The sequence below is a fragment of the Physella acuta genome, unplaced genomic scaffold (assembly GCF_028476545.2).
Source record: "Physella acuta isolate Inbredline_101_S28 unplaced genomic scaffold, ASM2847654v3 ptg001522l, whole genome shotgun sequence".
In the NCBI taxonomy this organism is placed as follows: Eukaryota; Metazoa; Mollusca; class Gastropoda; family Physidae; genus Physella; species Physella acuta.
Window position 1 is genome coordinate 70,336 of NW_026733037.1, and position 16,138 is coordinate 86,473.

The 16,138-nt window shown below is 39.3% G+C and overlaps 1 protein-coding gene across 2 annotated transcripts; it reads right to left on the minus strand.

Annotated features, from left to right (window-relative positions):
- Positions 1-5,101: 5,101 nt before the first annotated feature.
- Positions 5,102-10,648, minus strand: LOC131928583 (uncharacterized). Of its 2 annotated transcripts, XM_059284650.1 has the most exons (4): positions 10,555-10,642; positions 10,110-10,280; positions 5,615-5,785; positions 5,102-5,249 (listed from the first exon to the last, which is right to left on the minus strand). In XM_059284650.1, exons 1-4 carry the CDS (start codon positions 10,595-10,597, stop codon positions 5,239-5,241), a joined length of 396 nt encoding a protein of 131 aa, XP_059140633.1. In that variant the 5' UTR covers positions 10,598-10,642; the 3' UTR covers positions 5,102-5,238. The 2 variants fall into 2 exon arrangements, 1 of the variants encoding a protein (XP_059140633.1); XR_009383807.1 differs by lacking the exons at positions 5,102-5,249; positions 5,615-5,785 and adding an exon at positions 9,656-9,790 and having other exon boundaries at positions 10,555-10,648.
- Between the last annotated feature and the right edge of the window lie 5,490 nt (positions 10,649-16,138).

A 16,138-nucleotide genomic window follows, 5' to 3' on the forward strand; every position in this document is an offset into this window, starting at 1 on the left:
ACCTAACTAAATCACATTTTATGTCGCATTACATTGTCATCGAGACTTGACCTACTTAAAGAGTTTTGAAACCAATCAATCTGGTTCAAGTGATTTTATCACATTTGTTTCACCTACTTTTAACGGTACTAATGGTTTCTCTAATTTAGAACCCGGAAACAGTGGCGTAGCGAGGTCGGGTGTCACCCGGTGCGGCGCTTAATGGTGTAACAGCCTCAGAGGCGTAGCGATTCTTCCCGGGGACAAACTTTCAATTTTCCATTTGCACCCCCCCCCTCAAACTTTCGATTTGCACCCCCCCCCCCCTCAAATTTTTCTCTATACATTTTACTGTTTTTTTGCCTTGGTGTCACCCCCCTAAATGGTGTCACCCGGTGCGGTACGCACCCCCCGCCCCCCCCCCTCGCTACGCCTCTGCCCGGAAAGTTACTAAAGTACCACTTTCTAATATCGGAGGTCACTCAACGTTTAAGAGTAGCCCAAAAATAACATTTTATACTTATATTCGAAATTTCGCCTAACTGAAACAGTTCTCAAGTTATCTTTTCCCCACGGAATCAATACATTTCTACTTACCGTTATCGAAAATCATTTAAAAACCTGCACTCATACTAATATTTAAAATTTTGTTTACGTAACAAACACAGACAGACAGAATTTAAAACCTAAAACGTTACTTCGGCTATTGTTTATTTATTTAAAATAGTAAAAAATGACAATTATTAACTACAAGATATATGCTACCTTAAAGAAACATAAAGCCTACATTAAATTTTAACTATTTTTACAGAAGCGTACAATGTTTTTATTATTTATTCGAATATGTAGCGTACAATCTTAATTAAATATTAATCCATATACGATAAAGTGGGGAGGTGTACAACTGTAAAAACTGTTAAAATATATTTTTTTGCGTACCATTACAATGCCTACCCCACACTCTTTATACAAGGAAGTAAAATTAAAATCGAGATTTTGACAAAGATCACTGCATTTTACGCCCAAAAAAAGCAAAACAAAAGAAACAAAAAGAAACAAAAACAACTCAGTTGTACAACTCTCTCGATATAAGTGTATGTGCTTATGTGTGTGTGCGTGTGTGTGTGTATGTGTGTACGCGTTAATACGATAACTTCAGCACCCACTCAGGTTTATGGAAGAAATGTCATATACAAGTATTAGATCATATCCCGTGGCTGCACCAACTTTTGAGCGATTTACGGAAACCGGAAGTAGAACTTCATTAAATTTCCGGTAGAAGTGTTTATGTCCTGTTTCTCGAAAGCCGACTGAAAGTGTTAACCCAGCGCTAACTGTTATGAACATACATCGCGAGAGTTAGGGAAGAGCTAACTCTCGCTTATTTCCGCACGTTGTGTTAGATAAAAGTTTTAATTTATTGCTTCAGGCAGCCCCTCTTACTGGGCGGCTGATTTGGCCGCCCCCCTTACTGCCCCCCCTCTCTTGCTGGGCGGCTAATTTGGCCGCCTCTTTTTAAAAATTACTGTGCCGCCTGGTGGCCGCCCCCCTTACTTCCCCCCCCCCCTCTTGCTGGGCGGCTAATTTGGCCGCCTCTTTTTAAAAATTACTGTGCCGCCTGGTGGCCGCCCCCCCCCTTACTGCCCCCCCCCCCCTCTTGCTGGGCGGCTAGTTTGGCCGCCCCCCTTACTGCCCCCCCCCTCTTACTTGGCGGCTGATTTGGCCGCCCCCCTTACTGCCCCCCCCCCCCTCTTACTGGGCGGCTGATTTGGCCGCCCCCCTTACTGCCCCCCCCCCTCTTACTGGGCGGCTGATTTGGCCGCCCCCCTTACTGCCCCCCCCCCTCTTACTGGGCGGCTGATTTGGCCGCCCCCCTTATTGCCCCCCCCCTCTTACTGGGCGGCTGATTTGGCCGCCTCTATTTAAAAATTACTGTGCCGCTTTATGTGGCCACCCCTCTTACTGCCCCCCCCTTACCTGTGCCGCCCGATGCAGCCGACTCTGTGCATCACCTCAAGGCAACACCTGACAAGCACACGGCTGCAGCTGTTTACCTCTACAGCTGGCCCCAGCTTGAGTGCTGTAGAGAGCAACAGCTGTTGATATTCCCCCACCAAGTAGCCATATGATCAGCCACAACAAACAAATCATACTCACAATACCACATCAGCTAATCGCCTTGTCCATTAAATCCTTACAAATAAACTATCTTCATTTAAATACTCTTGTACCCTTAGTTTACTGCAGCGGCGTAGCGAGGCGGGGGGTGGGGGCGGGGGTGCGGACCGCACCGGGTGACATTATTTAGGGGGTGACACCAAGGCAAGAAATAGCAAAATATATAGAGAAAAATGATAATTCCACTTAATTAAGTGATCAATTCGAGTGTTAAATAGTCTTTTAAGAGGAGCAAATCGAAAGTTTGAGGGGGGGGGGGTGTAAATCGAAAATTTAAAGTTTTCCCCGGGAAGGGTCGTTACGCCTCTGGGGGGTGACACCATTAAGTGCCGCACCGGGTGGCACCCGACCTCGCTACGCCACTGGTTTACTGTATTGTTTGCAAATATGTTCGTAGTTTACAATAGAAGTTATACAGCTTCCATTCCATAGCTTAATATTATCTCACTTTTCTTATTGTTGTTTAATGTCACTATATCATATTTACTGTTTGAAACATGCCGTGTTCTGTACATAATATTATTTCGTGAGCGCCAGTCTCTGGGTCACACAGAGGCGAAGAGACCGATTGCGGCGCCCGGAGCAAACTATAAACTTTTCGCCCTACCACTCATTTGTATATTTATTGGTGAAAAAGAGCCTCCCTTAGGAAAGTTCGCGGGCGATGTTATTAGTCATTCACTTTATAACGGTTTTTATGTTGGTGTCACAGGATTGACATAGAAACCAAAAAGTTACATAAGCCTGTAAAACCCAGTAACGGCCAATTTCCTTAACTTAAATATATATATACATATATAATTCTCTTCTTGGAGACGCTAGAAAACAAGCTGTAAGCGCGCTCCCTACCACCCCACCCCTTCATGTTCTGGTGAGCTTTAGTTCACGCTAAATATTTACAATCGTAGAGCCGGGTTTAGGGACGGCTACTAGGGGCAGATAATTTAGTTTTAAACGATTTTAAGCTTAAGGAAGGTTACTAAGAGGAGGCTGCTTTCACGGGGGTGGGGGTGTAGGGTAGGGGTTGAGGGAAATGATTGTCTTTAAAGACCTACTGATAGTGTTTTAAGGCAAATATTTTCAGTGGCAGCATTGGTACTGTCAAATTCACAAATTATAAATTACTGAAAAGTAGAAAATAAAACAACTAAATAGCGGCGTATGATATGCCGCGGGTCGGCTCGTTGTATATAATTTAGTACTGCAGCTCAAAAGGAGCGTTTTATTTTTTTTCCTTTCCCGTTCGGCTACCCCCCCCCCCCCGCTACCAAGGTTGGCGCCCGCGGCGACAGCCACACCTGCCCTCCCCTAGCTACGCCTCTGGGGTCGAGGGCCTGGTATCCTGATCGGTATTTTAAAATGTCACTTTAGATAACAAAACGAAATAGAAAAACAAAGAGAAAAATGAAGCTGGCTGTTATTTAGATTAGTTTCATTCTCCTACATACCAAAAGTTTACGGACACAAAATAAAAGATTCTAGAGAAAACATTGAGACCTAATGACTGGATTTAACAGTCAGCAAAGCAGATTAAGTAGAATTCATCTGTTTCTCTGACCAACTTCTATGTGTGTTGTTAGCCCTATAATAACTTCAGATACCCAGAGCGAGATCAGAACTCGAACCTTTCGGGGTAGAAGTTATTTGCTCTAACGCACGGCCACGAGGCCTTACGTATAAGTATGACAATACCAAGCGGTATTGTTAATTTTGAAAAAAACAGAGTAAGGGAGGTTAGAAGATAGGATTGGTTGGATAGGGATGGGTAAATTGTCAGTTTATTTGATACGAGCTGACCCGCGGCGTATCATACGCCGCTATTTAGTTGTTTGTTTCTACTTTTCAGTAATTTATAATTTGTGAATTCGACAGTACCAATGCTGCCATTGAAAATATTTGCTTAAAAACACTAACCCCCCCCCCCCCCCTCCCACGTGAAAGCAGCCTCCTCTTAGTTACCTCCTCTAAGTTTAAAATCGTTTCAAACTAAATTATCTGCCCCTAATAGCCGTCACCAAACCCGTCTCTATGATTGTAAAATGTAAACAGAGTGAACACCGCTCACCAGATCATGTGGGGGTGGGGTGGGGTTGGTAGTGATAGAGAGAAAGAGAGGGGACTGCAAGGAGGTGCTTGCAGCTTGTTTTCTAACTGATCCCAGAAGAGAATTATATATATAGATAGATGTTGGATTTAATGATTTTACATTTTTATATTGTGCTTTGGCAATTAATCATTCATAAGCTCGCATATTTATCTCTTACGTGTTGTTGCAAACTGGCCATAAATCGACAACGAAGTTTTGTTTATAGATTATACTTCTGTAATCATTGCATTAGTATATTTTTAGTGGTGGTCGAAAAATGGTCGAAAATCGACCACTGCGTGTTTTATAGAGTATACAGTCTTCTATAACCACTGCGTTGTATTCTAATTGTATTCTATTACGTCAGCTGTGTGTATAAAGTATAATTACATCTTTACCTACTAATTTTCCAATTATTTGAAAATACGAATGATACGAAAATTGAGCACACTAGGCTAAAAGAATAATTATTTCAGTTTGAATTATATTTAAACTATTTATATTAGATTACGGCTTATTATTATGTGTGCGCGAATAGATGTTTACTCCAATACGTCACTGGGCTATTTAATGACATAATGGAAACAGGCGCGATTTTTAAATGCAAAATTTGTAACGAAATTAATACCGAAAACATTTACTTTCTTGAAACCTTCAATAATAACTAGGCGAGAGTAACTTGTGATTTAAACTTTAAACATACATTATTTAAATGTCTACTTCGAGTGACTGTTTGACCACACATTTCTACGTGTCAAATATTATTTTATATATGTACCAGTTTGTATATAGAGGTCATACGGAAAGAACTGTAAATTTTTCTTTAATTACATCATCAACATACCTAATCGTTTTAAGTGAACAACAAAATCTTTCTCCATTAAAATCGAGTTTAATTTAGAGTTATTCTTGTTTATAGCTGAAGGTTTTGTTCACAAATAGTCGAACATGGATTTCAAAACCTGTCTATGATCTTGAATCAGTTGCTAATACAATCATCCAAACACTGTAGAGTTGAATACAAACATCGTTTAAATATAACTGATGCTATTTTCATATATTGCCTTGAATATAAGGTCTGTTTCTTAAATACATTAATCAACATCAGTTAACTTCCCGATCAACAGATTACTTTATTTAAAACAACCAGTGTTTCTTCCAGACTTTTCTCCCCGGGGGTGGGGGGGGGGGTGGGGTGCACTTGAAATTTTCTGGGGGGGGGGGGGCGGACACTGTTAAAAGTATATATTTTCTATATAATTTTCATTCGTTCGGGGGGGGGGGCGGTAGACTTCTTCGGGGGGGGGGGGTGTGGGGGGGGCTGGAAGATGCCTGGAAGAAACTCTGAAAACAACACCTAATTAATCCTACCCCAGCTGATGTAGGTACAACTGTGCCCGCAGTCCGGAGTGTACGTGCACTGCATGCCAGCGACACATTTAGGAAGTGACGTATCAGCTGGGTCGGGACTACACGTGTCGTGACAGACCCCGAGCTCCTGTAATAAGGTCAAAAGGTCCCTCGGAGCCGCCGACAACAGGACTGAAATAAACATGTCAAAATTGCTCTAACTTCTTCTACAATACTAGTGCTTTATGTGTAAACATGATTGTATAGTATACATGTTCTTGTAAGGTCAATAGATCCCTCGGAACTCCCGACAAAAGGACTGAAGTAAATGTGTCAAAACGCTCTAACAGCTTCTACAATACTAGTGTTTTATTTGTAAACATGATTGTATAGTGTGTATGTTCTTGTAAGGTCTAAAGCCCCCCACACAGGATGACTATATGCAGAGGCGTAGCAACGGGGGGGGGGGGGGCGGATCACACCGGGCGACACCAATTACGGGGGTGACACCAAGGCAAAAAATAGCAAAGCATATAGAGAAAACTTTGAGGGGGGGGGTGCAAATCGAAAGCTCGGGGGGGGGGGGGGTGCAAATCGAAAATTTGTCCCCGGGAAGGGTCGCTGCGCCACCATTAAGTGCCGCACCGGGTGACACCCGACCTCGCTACGCCACTGACTATATGTGAGCTGATGAATTTTCGCTAAAATTTATTTAGTCGCAAAGGGTTTTACATTTTTCCGTAGCTACGCTAGTGTATGATATATTAATTTTTAAAACATTTTCAAATATAAATACTATATGTAATTTAACTTACTTGGGTTTAATGTCAATGTAGATCTGTGTACCAAATCAAAAGAATGTATTATTTAGACCTAATAAAAATAAAGATCAAACAGTTGTGATTACCAAACGATATCGCCAACAGAACCAGCAACACTACAGCTTTCATTGTAGTCGGTGTTCGGTCTATGTGACTAAAACAAGCTGACTTGGTACACAATGCTATACTAACGTGACTGGGCTATTTTAAAAAAAAATAAGTCTAATCTTTAAAATAAGCTAATTTAAAACTTGTAAAACTGCTATCTAAAACAACACTAAAAGCTTGACCATACAATGTCCTGGGTCATAGGCCTAGCTGCTCCTCCCCCTCCCCCCGTTTCCCCCTATCAATTTACCGTGTTTACTAAAAAAAAGATCGATCCCTCGGGCAGATGAGGCTCGTTAGCTGGGGACAGCCACTCTTCTAAGAGAGACAACTCCAAAATTAAACAACTGCTGCCTTGTAGATTGTTCTTGGTTGGACAAAGGCTATGGAAGCAAATCCAAAAAGAAAAGCAGGCTGAAATCGGAGTCAATGGCCTCAATGGCGCATAACCAGTTGACACGTAACGCTTAATTGTGTTGGAGGCGTGGTCGAGTCGGCAAAAAGCTCATGGTTAATAAATTCGAACAAAGTCTCGAGTTCAAACCCACTGGCAGATAAATCTCGATCCCCCTCAACACTAATAATTAAGAACGAAGAAGAAAAGAAGACTAAAAAAAGGTGGGATAGATAATTATTAACTCAAATTTCGTAGGAGCTTTTCAAAATAAATATCTTTATATCTCAAATGATAATTTTAATTATCTAAGCCAAGGGTCTCCAAACTTTTCAGCCCGAGGGCCGCATTAACTATCAAATATCAGTTGGGGGGGGGGGGAGGGGGCAGAGTTTCTTCAAGACATCTCTTCGGAGTGGTAACCACCCCCCCACACCCGAAGAACGTGTACCGCCCCCACCCCCCTTAACGAAATATAATTTATATAGAAATATATACAAATTTCAAGTGACCCCCACGAGAAAAAAGTGTGAAAGAAACACTGTGAGTGGACCAACAACACACTCGAGGTCGAAGTTTGATCTCAAATTATTCTTCACGTATTTCAATCTTGAAAATATTTGTTCACACAAGTATCTTGTTCCAAAATTTGAAAGGTACTTTGATGCAAACGTTTTAATATCAGGAAAATCTTCCTTTTGCAAAAACGTATAAAAAACCCACCCGCCCTTCTTTGAACATGCCTCTAATGCCCTCCAGCTGCAGTTCATCTTTGCAACTGGCCACATTTGCTTCAAATGGGTTCTGAAACAGTCTCACTTTTTCTGCCTTTGAATCCAAGTCAGAAAACCGCTACTGAAACTGCAGCTGGAGGTCTTTGATGATCTCGTATGCAAATGACGCGCGGAACTCAGTTGTTGCTTCAGCCGTAAAGACCGTGCACTACTGAGAGTGCGTCAAGTTTTTGGCTTGTACTTGTTCCAAAAACATGACAAGTTTGGATCTGAAAGCCTTGGTGGGTGTATAGATCAGAAACTAAATTTCCATCTCTTGTAGTTTTAGGCTCAGAAAATTTAAATGACTAGTCATGTTTGCAGCAGAGGTCAATTTCTATATCCACTCTTCAACAGACAGTTAGTATATCAGCTTGTGGCTTGCCTTAACTTTCAAGGAAGTCACCTATTTCCTTTCTTAACTTAAATACTCTGCTCAGAAAAATTTCTCGCAAATTAGCCATCTTACTGCTGTGAAATATGGTAAATCTTGCGATTCTGTGTTTCTATCTTTTAACATGTCTCTGAACTATCTATATTCTCTCCGGTAACAGTGTCATACATTCTATATAGGGAAGCCTGCTCTTGTGTTATGTTCATGTCTTCATCCACACCTCTAATTAACATAATCAGTTGAGATGTGGATCAGCTGTCCAGCGACTCATCCATTACAATTTAAAAAATGCTTGCATTTTTCGCTATTTGAGTCTCGATGTTTTCACCAATGTCTGCAACACGGCGGATAATAGTATTTGCAGCCAAAGCTACATTTTCAAATTGTTTTGAATTTTCCGTGGACAAAAAGACCGCAGCGGGCCGGATGAGAGGACATCGCGGGACGCATCTGGCCCGCGGGCCGTAGTTTGGAGACCCGGACCTAAGCCCACAAGCCTATGGTAGGTTAGGTTAGGTTTGCCTGTTACCCCTCCTGGGACATAGGCCGAGGACAAGAGCTTTCCAGACGTCTCTGTCCTGGGTTAGTCTCTCCAGGTGTATCTAATCTTCGTGGTGTCTTCTTCCAGGTCACGTCTCCAGGTCTTTCTTGGTCTGCCTCTCCTCCTCCTGCCCTTTGGATTCCAGGTGAGGGCCTGTCTTGTTATGCAAAATACAGGTTTATTGAGTGTGAGGCCAATCCAGTTCCACTTTCTCTGAAGGATCTCATTAATTCAAGCCTACAAACCGGGAGTTAAAGCGTAACCTCATATGAAAAAACATTATTTTACTAACAGAGCCGTTGAAATAAATCTGTTCACACTATGTTTCATATTCAAAATTCTCTGATGCAGATACACTAACAGAGCCGTTGAAATAAATCTGTTCACACTATGTTTCATATTCAAAATTCTCTGATGCAGATACACTCTACTTTACCTGCCCCAAATGTCTTGAACACGAGCCGGAAATGATATTTTAGCCAGCGAAGCTGTGTTGACACCACGCTACACTATGTCGGCCTTATGGATAAGATAGGAATTTTGCAAGAAATCTTGATATTTTTACACAGGCCTAACACTTTCTTATCATAGAATGAGATCACGATTGAACTTTAAAGATACAATTATTTTATCTATTTACTATCCATGCCGTGAAACTAAAAATAACCTCACTATAATTGTCTTGGCGTCAGTTCACAAAACTTGTATATTCCTGTTTAAATTACACCACTTTTTCGGTGTTTAACATTTGGGATGTAATTATCGATATTTACTACATTAAGTTCACTGAATTCAGAGGCAAGGAAACATCGGTATGAAAGTGCAGACAATTTATCACGCTTTGAACCGTCAACATCTTATTTATTAAGAATTTCTTCTATAATTTTAATATTTTATCGGACACACAGCATTTGTCTATTTGGGCATTTGTCGCATTCGGACAAGTGTCTATTCAAATGTTTTCATCAATCATATCTTCAACACACCTAATCGTTTAATTAAACAACAAACTACATCTCAAGTAAAAGCAAATTTAATTTTGAATTGTTCGTATTGTGTAAACCAAAGGTCTAACATTGATTTCCAAACTTGCCTGTGATCTTGAATCGTGTGACAAGATTCAGTTGCTCACACATAATTTTTTTGCTCACACAACTATCCAAGCACTGTAGATTTGAATGCAAAATGTGTTTAAATATAAATAATGCTATTTTCATGTACTGTGAACTTTAGACCATGAGTAACGTATCTAAATCTTTGCACTCTATAAATCATATTCCTAAACAGAGTTCCTTCAAAGCCTAACCCCGTTAACGAACCCTCTCCCCCCACCCGGAAAATTTAATCGGCCCACACGTAAATATCAAATGCCTCCACGGAGAAAAAAAGTCTAAAAGAAACACAGTTTCTAAATAAATTTTTAACTCCGGTCGAATTCCCGACTCCCATATTTCTTCATTAAAAACGACGCCTAATTAATCTTACTCCAGTTGTAGACCATGCAGGTGTGACCACATCCGGGTATGTTGGTACACATCATCCCAGGGCCACATTTAGGAAGTGACGTATCAGCTGGGTCGGGACTACACACGTCCTGACACACCCCGAGCTCCTGTAATAAGGTCAAACCATCCCTCGGAGCCCCCGACAACAGGACTGAAATAAACATGTCCAAACCTACCTCTACCTTCTACTATTATATTGTTTTATTTAGCTACGCGATTTTAAGGCAAGTGAAAGCTTGTCGCTAAAATTTAGTCGCAAAGAGTTTACATTTTTCTATAGCTATGCAACTGTATAACACATTGGTTTTTAAACATGCTCACATATAAATACTATATGTAATTTAATTTATTTCAATGTATGTATATCATCAAAATGATGTATTATTTAAACCAAATAAAAATAAAGATTAAACAGCTGTGATTACCAAACGATATCGCCAACAGAACAAGCAACACCACAGCCTTCATTGTAGTCGGTGTTTGGTCTGTGTGACTAAAGCAAGCTGACTTGGGACACAATGCTATACTAACGTAACTGGGCTATATATAAAAATAAACAGTCTAATCTTTAAAAAAGCTATTTTTAAACTTTTAAAACTGCTATCTGAAACAACATTCAAAGTCTGACCACACATAGGCCTAGCAGTTCCTTCCATCTCTGCCCCCCCCCCCCTTATTCCGCCAGTATTTCTCTTCACTTTTTTTTCTCCTGGAAGACACTTGTGGGGGGGGGGGGGGCGGACTTTGGTAAAGTATGCATTTCCTGTAGAAATTTTCTTTCTTTCTGGGAGGGTGGGGGGGGGGGGGAGGGGCTCAGCTCGAAGAGATGTCTGAAAGAAACTCTGTTTTCCGCCCGTCTTTGATAAACAAGTAGGATAGACACACAATGTTTCAGTATACCACACATTAAAATGTAATTACAGCTTTTATAAATAAATTAACATTAATTTCTCAAATGATAATTTTAACAACCAATTCTACAGACCAAGAGTTCAAGCATGACCGCAAATAAAAAATAAATAAAATCCTTTGCTAATAGAGAATTACATGTTTGCTATATTTTAGCCTTCATATTAGGGTAAAAAGACGTCTTTGAATAGTGCTTCATATACCAAGGTTTCTGAATCAGATAAACTCTACTTCATCTGTCCAGTGTGACTTGGGCACGAACCGGAAATGATGATGTTTTATATTGATACCCACACTTTACACAAGGTTGGCCTTGAGGGTTATGTAAGAAATGGATCTGTCTGGGTTGAGGATCTAGAATATTTGATTATGGCAGTGGTCGTTGTCGGGGTGCTGGTCGTTGAGGTGTTTTTCTATGTCGTATTTGGTGTATAGACTTGTTAGGCAGTATCCACATTGGAAGACGGCGGTGTCTGGCTGTTTTAGTACGTGGTGCTTTATTGCCCCTCTGCTTTTGATCAGATTGTTACAATGCGGGCATTTACTCGTATCAGGATGGCAAGTTTTTATATGTGTTTTACACTCGCTGGCAGTACTGAAACTGTCAAAGCAATAACCGCAGCTCTTGTCTTTTCCAGGAGTTAAAGGTTTGGAGACTTGGGTTGATGCGGTGGTAGTTTCTTGTTGCGGCTGGGTTTCTTTAGTGTTTGGTGGACGTGTTGCAGTCGTTTCTAAAGTTGTTTTGGCCGATTTAGTTTTTCTTTCTTGCAGTGTGGCTGGAATGTCTTCGTTCTTCCTTTTTACTTTTGTTTCTGTTTCCATAGGGGTTGCCTTCCTTGTTGTTGCTTCCGTTGTTGATTGTTCTGTTGGGTCTTCTTGCAGTGGTGTGTCTGAAGGTGTTTGTTGGCAATGGTTCGTCCAGTGTAGGGTGGAGGAACAGATTTGACACGCTTGTCTTCTCCCGGCGATTGCGATTAGGATAGTGAGTGATTTGTTTTTGTAGTTTATTTGGATGTAGTGTGGGATAGTTGTTGGATTATCGGTGTAGACAGAGAAGCTGCGGTTATTGGTGTGTGGGATTGTGTTTATGGATGGTTCTTTGTTACTATAAGGACGTAGTGCTTGTATGGGTGTAGCATTGTTAAGTGTAGGTAGTACCCATCTGAGGGTCCCATTGATTTTGTCGTTTTCGTGAAGTGAGAATTGCAATGTATATGGACCGTGTGTTTTGCATGTGTTGTGCATTGTGGTGACGTCGAAAGCTTGTGAGGAGAAGTACCAGGTGTCAGCTCTGCCATAATTGAGTAGAAAAATTTGATGATTGCTGATAAGCTGTCTTATTATATGCCCTAGCAGGTTTGGTTGACCTCTTGAAGTGATGAGTACTTGCATAGTAGGTGTTTCAGCTGGATAAAGGTCTGGACATTCTTCCTGTGGTAGATCGAGGATTGCTGTTGTTGACTTGGCTGCAAAGGGTGGGGGCCCAAGTTTTCATTAAGCCACCCAAACCGTAGTCCGGGTGGCTCCTCTCCGGATCTCTCGACCTAGAGGGAGCAAAAATGGGCGCAACCCCATTGTTGACTTTTGTGATTGTTGCATAGTCCATTTCTAGTGCATAGTGATGAGGACTCGGTGCATTTAGATTTTGCTCAACGTCCCGGCAAGACCAACTTTAGATAAAGTTCCCTAAAAGTATGAAAACCAGATTTTTAATTTTTTTAAATTTTTTTTATTTATTTATATTTTTTTTGGTATGAACCACATAACATAGTTTATCCTGGAAACGAAAAATATTAGGCAGAGTAAAAAAAACCCTGCAAGTTATAAAAAAATCATTTAAAATTCTTAAAGTCTTTAAACGTCAAATAATAATTATTATAAAATAATACAACCTTAAAAAATTAATCAAATCCTCTGCAATCTGTTAAGTAATTTTGTTATATAACACAATTTTCACTAATTTGCAAATTCGTTTTGCAAATACCTATATATCTTGATTTTTAGGACTGAAGGAGCATTGTTGATGGTTTACTCCCCCTTATTTTTATGAAGGGAAGCAGCTAAAGAAAATTTAAAAAATAAAGCGGGAGTGATCTCTCCTAAACTTTCTCGAATATTCTGATATAACACTACGGGGAAAGCAACTCAAAACTTGATACATAACTACAAATTTGATATAATACTTATATATGAAATTTCATCAATCTAGCTGTAACGGTACTCAAGTTATCGTGTTGTTGGCACATATACACACGGACATAATTGCAAAGCCCAGTTTTTCCGACACGATTACGCGTAAAACGCCGAAATTTTGATAAATCTGGATTTGGAATTTTTGTCCGATTAAAATAAGTCCCCTATATTCCGTATATGATGAACTACTGAGAACTAAAACGGTGAAACCCGTCACAATTTCATGTGATTCTTGTGCACGATTACAAAACTTCATATATATTCTGTATTCGAGAAAGTAAAAAAAAAACTCTCTTTACCGCAAGGCCACTCCGTCACATCATAGCATTGGGGGGGGGGGGATGATTCTAATTTTTTGGGAAATGCTCAAGCTATAAATGCCAAACATCGAACCTTTAGAATGATTCGAAGCAGCAACATGCACGAAGACATGCATTTTTACTGTGATTTAAAAAATGAAGTCTCTTTTAAGAACGTGTATTAAAGCCTACGCTACAACTCAGCTTCTAATATTATTAGTTAAAGTGTATGATTAATTTTTTTTTGTATCCTCCCCCGCCCCCCCCCCCCCCCCTCCCCTCGTCTCACATTGTCACTAAAGTCGAACCCTCTCCCTTTAGATTTGTGGCATCATTTATGAACGACCCTTAAGAAAAGTAACTCCTCTTAGTAAGCGAGCGATAAGTAAACAGAAATGGAGTTCATTGACATAAAAGGGCCTTTCGATGTATTAATGTTATTGTTGTCTAACATTAAAAAACGCATCGAACCGGTGTATACCATAAGATTTGAAACACATTTCCCCACTACAAAAATCAATGGTAAATAAGTTCATGCGTTATTTTTATGTGTTGGTTACACGAAAATCATTAAAATAAATCATACTAGATGTACTTAGTTTTCTTAGTGGACACTATATTCTCCTTTCAATCTTTGGGTCTAATGATACACATTACCGACTTTATTATATCCGTATATCCCTTAAGAGGTACACGTAACTGGTTATTGAACTGTAAGTTTGAAGAAGTCAACATTGTGGTGGAGGGGTGAGGTGGGCGATGAGGAAGAGTGGAGTGGGACGAGGAAATGGGTACGTCGATATTTGACGACCGAAGAGGGGGGGGGGGGGTTCTACGATTCAAAATGTATAAACTTTTTTTCTTTTTTTAGGCACTTACAGCTTTTATTCAACTTTAAGTTTTTACATTTTTAATAAAAAAATTCAAGAAACTAATTTAATTTAATTATTACAATAACTTTAAAAGTTAAAGTAATTAAATGTTACATCTTCTTTTTAGATAAAAGTACATTTTTATCAAATGTGCAATTTTTTTCACACAAATAGATCTACTTATTCTCAAAAATAATAATGGAATATAAAATAAATACTATTTATTTTTCTTAATTTTCTTAATTATTTATTTTTGGGCCATTATGTATTAATACTTTGTTAATTGGAAGTCGCAAAATTGTTTTGAATTTTCTTGGCAAAGTTCCTCAGCCACCTCTAACAATCATTTATTCCATGGACAAAAAGATCGCCGCGGGCCGGATGAGATTACATCGCGGGCCTCATGTGGCACGCGGGCCGTAGTTTGGGGACCCCTGAATGTAACTCATTTTTTTTATTTTTTTTATTTTATCAAATTTAATTGCACTTTGTAAAGAAAAGGCATAAATTTATGACATCATTATAAATAATGATCGTTTCTAGTGTTACTTGAGATATTTACTCAGTCATCAACCAAAGAGAACAAAAATATCTTATGAAATGAATATGGAGAATCTGTCAGCAGTATAAAGCATTAGTTAAAAACAACCTTGGCATTGATTCTAATAATCGCATAAATTGAGAAAACCTAAAAGTTTTTTTAAAACTACTACCACTTGTGATTGTGTGTGCAGTCTACTTCTACTTACACTCTGAAGAATTTTATACAGTTGTAATGCTTGTCATGAGGGTAAAAAAGTTGAGCTTGTAGATATTTCCCCTCTAATGTCATATTTTATTTAATGTAACCACAATTTATTTTTTAACAATACTAAGAAATAATGACATTTTGCTGATTATAAAATGTACAGAATTATAGCATACATTTTTAATCAACCTTCAGTATCAAGAAAAGCTTGAGAAATAATTTCCAATGATCTAATTGAAAGAAATCTCATAAACTGCAAAAACTAACATTCTAATTTCTATCAAGGCTTGAAAAAATGTAATGGTTTGTAAAAGAACTTACTTCAGATTAACAATATCAAAGGCATTTTAAAAAAAATACATCATATTCATGTTAAATAACAGATTGCTAAGAATATCACAGCTTGATATTTGAGAATTAAATATAAAAGTACTCCAAAAAAAACTTGTAATGTCAGTACAAAACTATACTTTTTTTTTGTGATGGTAAAATTAAAATGGTTACAAATTTAAAAAAAAAAGATTGGTAAGTCTCTTATAAAACCATCTTGAATGAAATGCAAAGAAAAAGTAACTGAAAAAACATAACTAAAAGGCAGCAGACTAGCATATGCACAGTGCAACTAACAAATAATCACAGAATTGGTTCATATCCATTCCAGTCTATTTCTGCTTCTGGCCATTTTGTTCTTATACAGTGCTCTAAAGGTGGAACAAGGTCATCTTCTGATACTGGGGGCTTGTATGCTTGATTAAGTGTACTAATCTCCTCTTGCTGCCTAGACAGGCCGTCATAGTAAAACAGGTCGAATCTTCTCTCAGTCTTCCAATCATTGACTAGATCATGCTTTGCTGCAAACAACACACTGAAGTGGCTCTCACTACACACCACCCAGATATGGTTCTTTGGTGTTTTGTAGTGGGTTCCTACCTTACATGACTGATAGTGCTCAAACAGTGACAACAGTCCAATGTCTGATCCCCCAGAG

Coding starts and splice junctions, on each gene's coding strand:
- LOC131928583 (XM_059284650.1), bottom strand. CDS start 10,597: ATGAAGGCTGTGGTGTTGCTTGTTCTGTTGGCGATATCGTTTG. Junction 10,281..10,554: donor TCTGTTGGCGATATCGTTTG/GTAATCACAGCT, acceptor TGTTTATTTCAG/TCCTGTTGTCGGGGGCTCCG. Junction 5,786..10,109: donor CTGCATGGTCTACAACTGGA/GTAAGATTAATT, acceptor TGTTTATTTCAG/TCCTGTTGTCGGCGGCTCCG.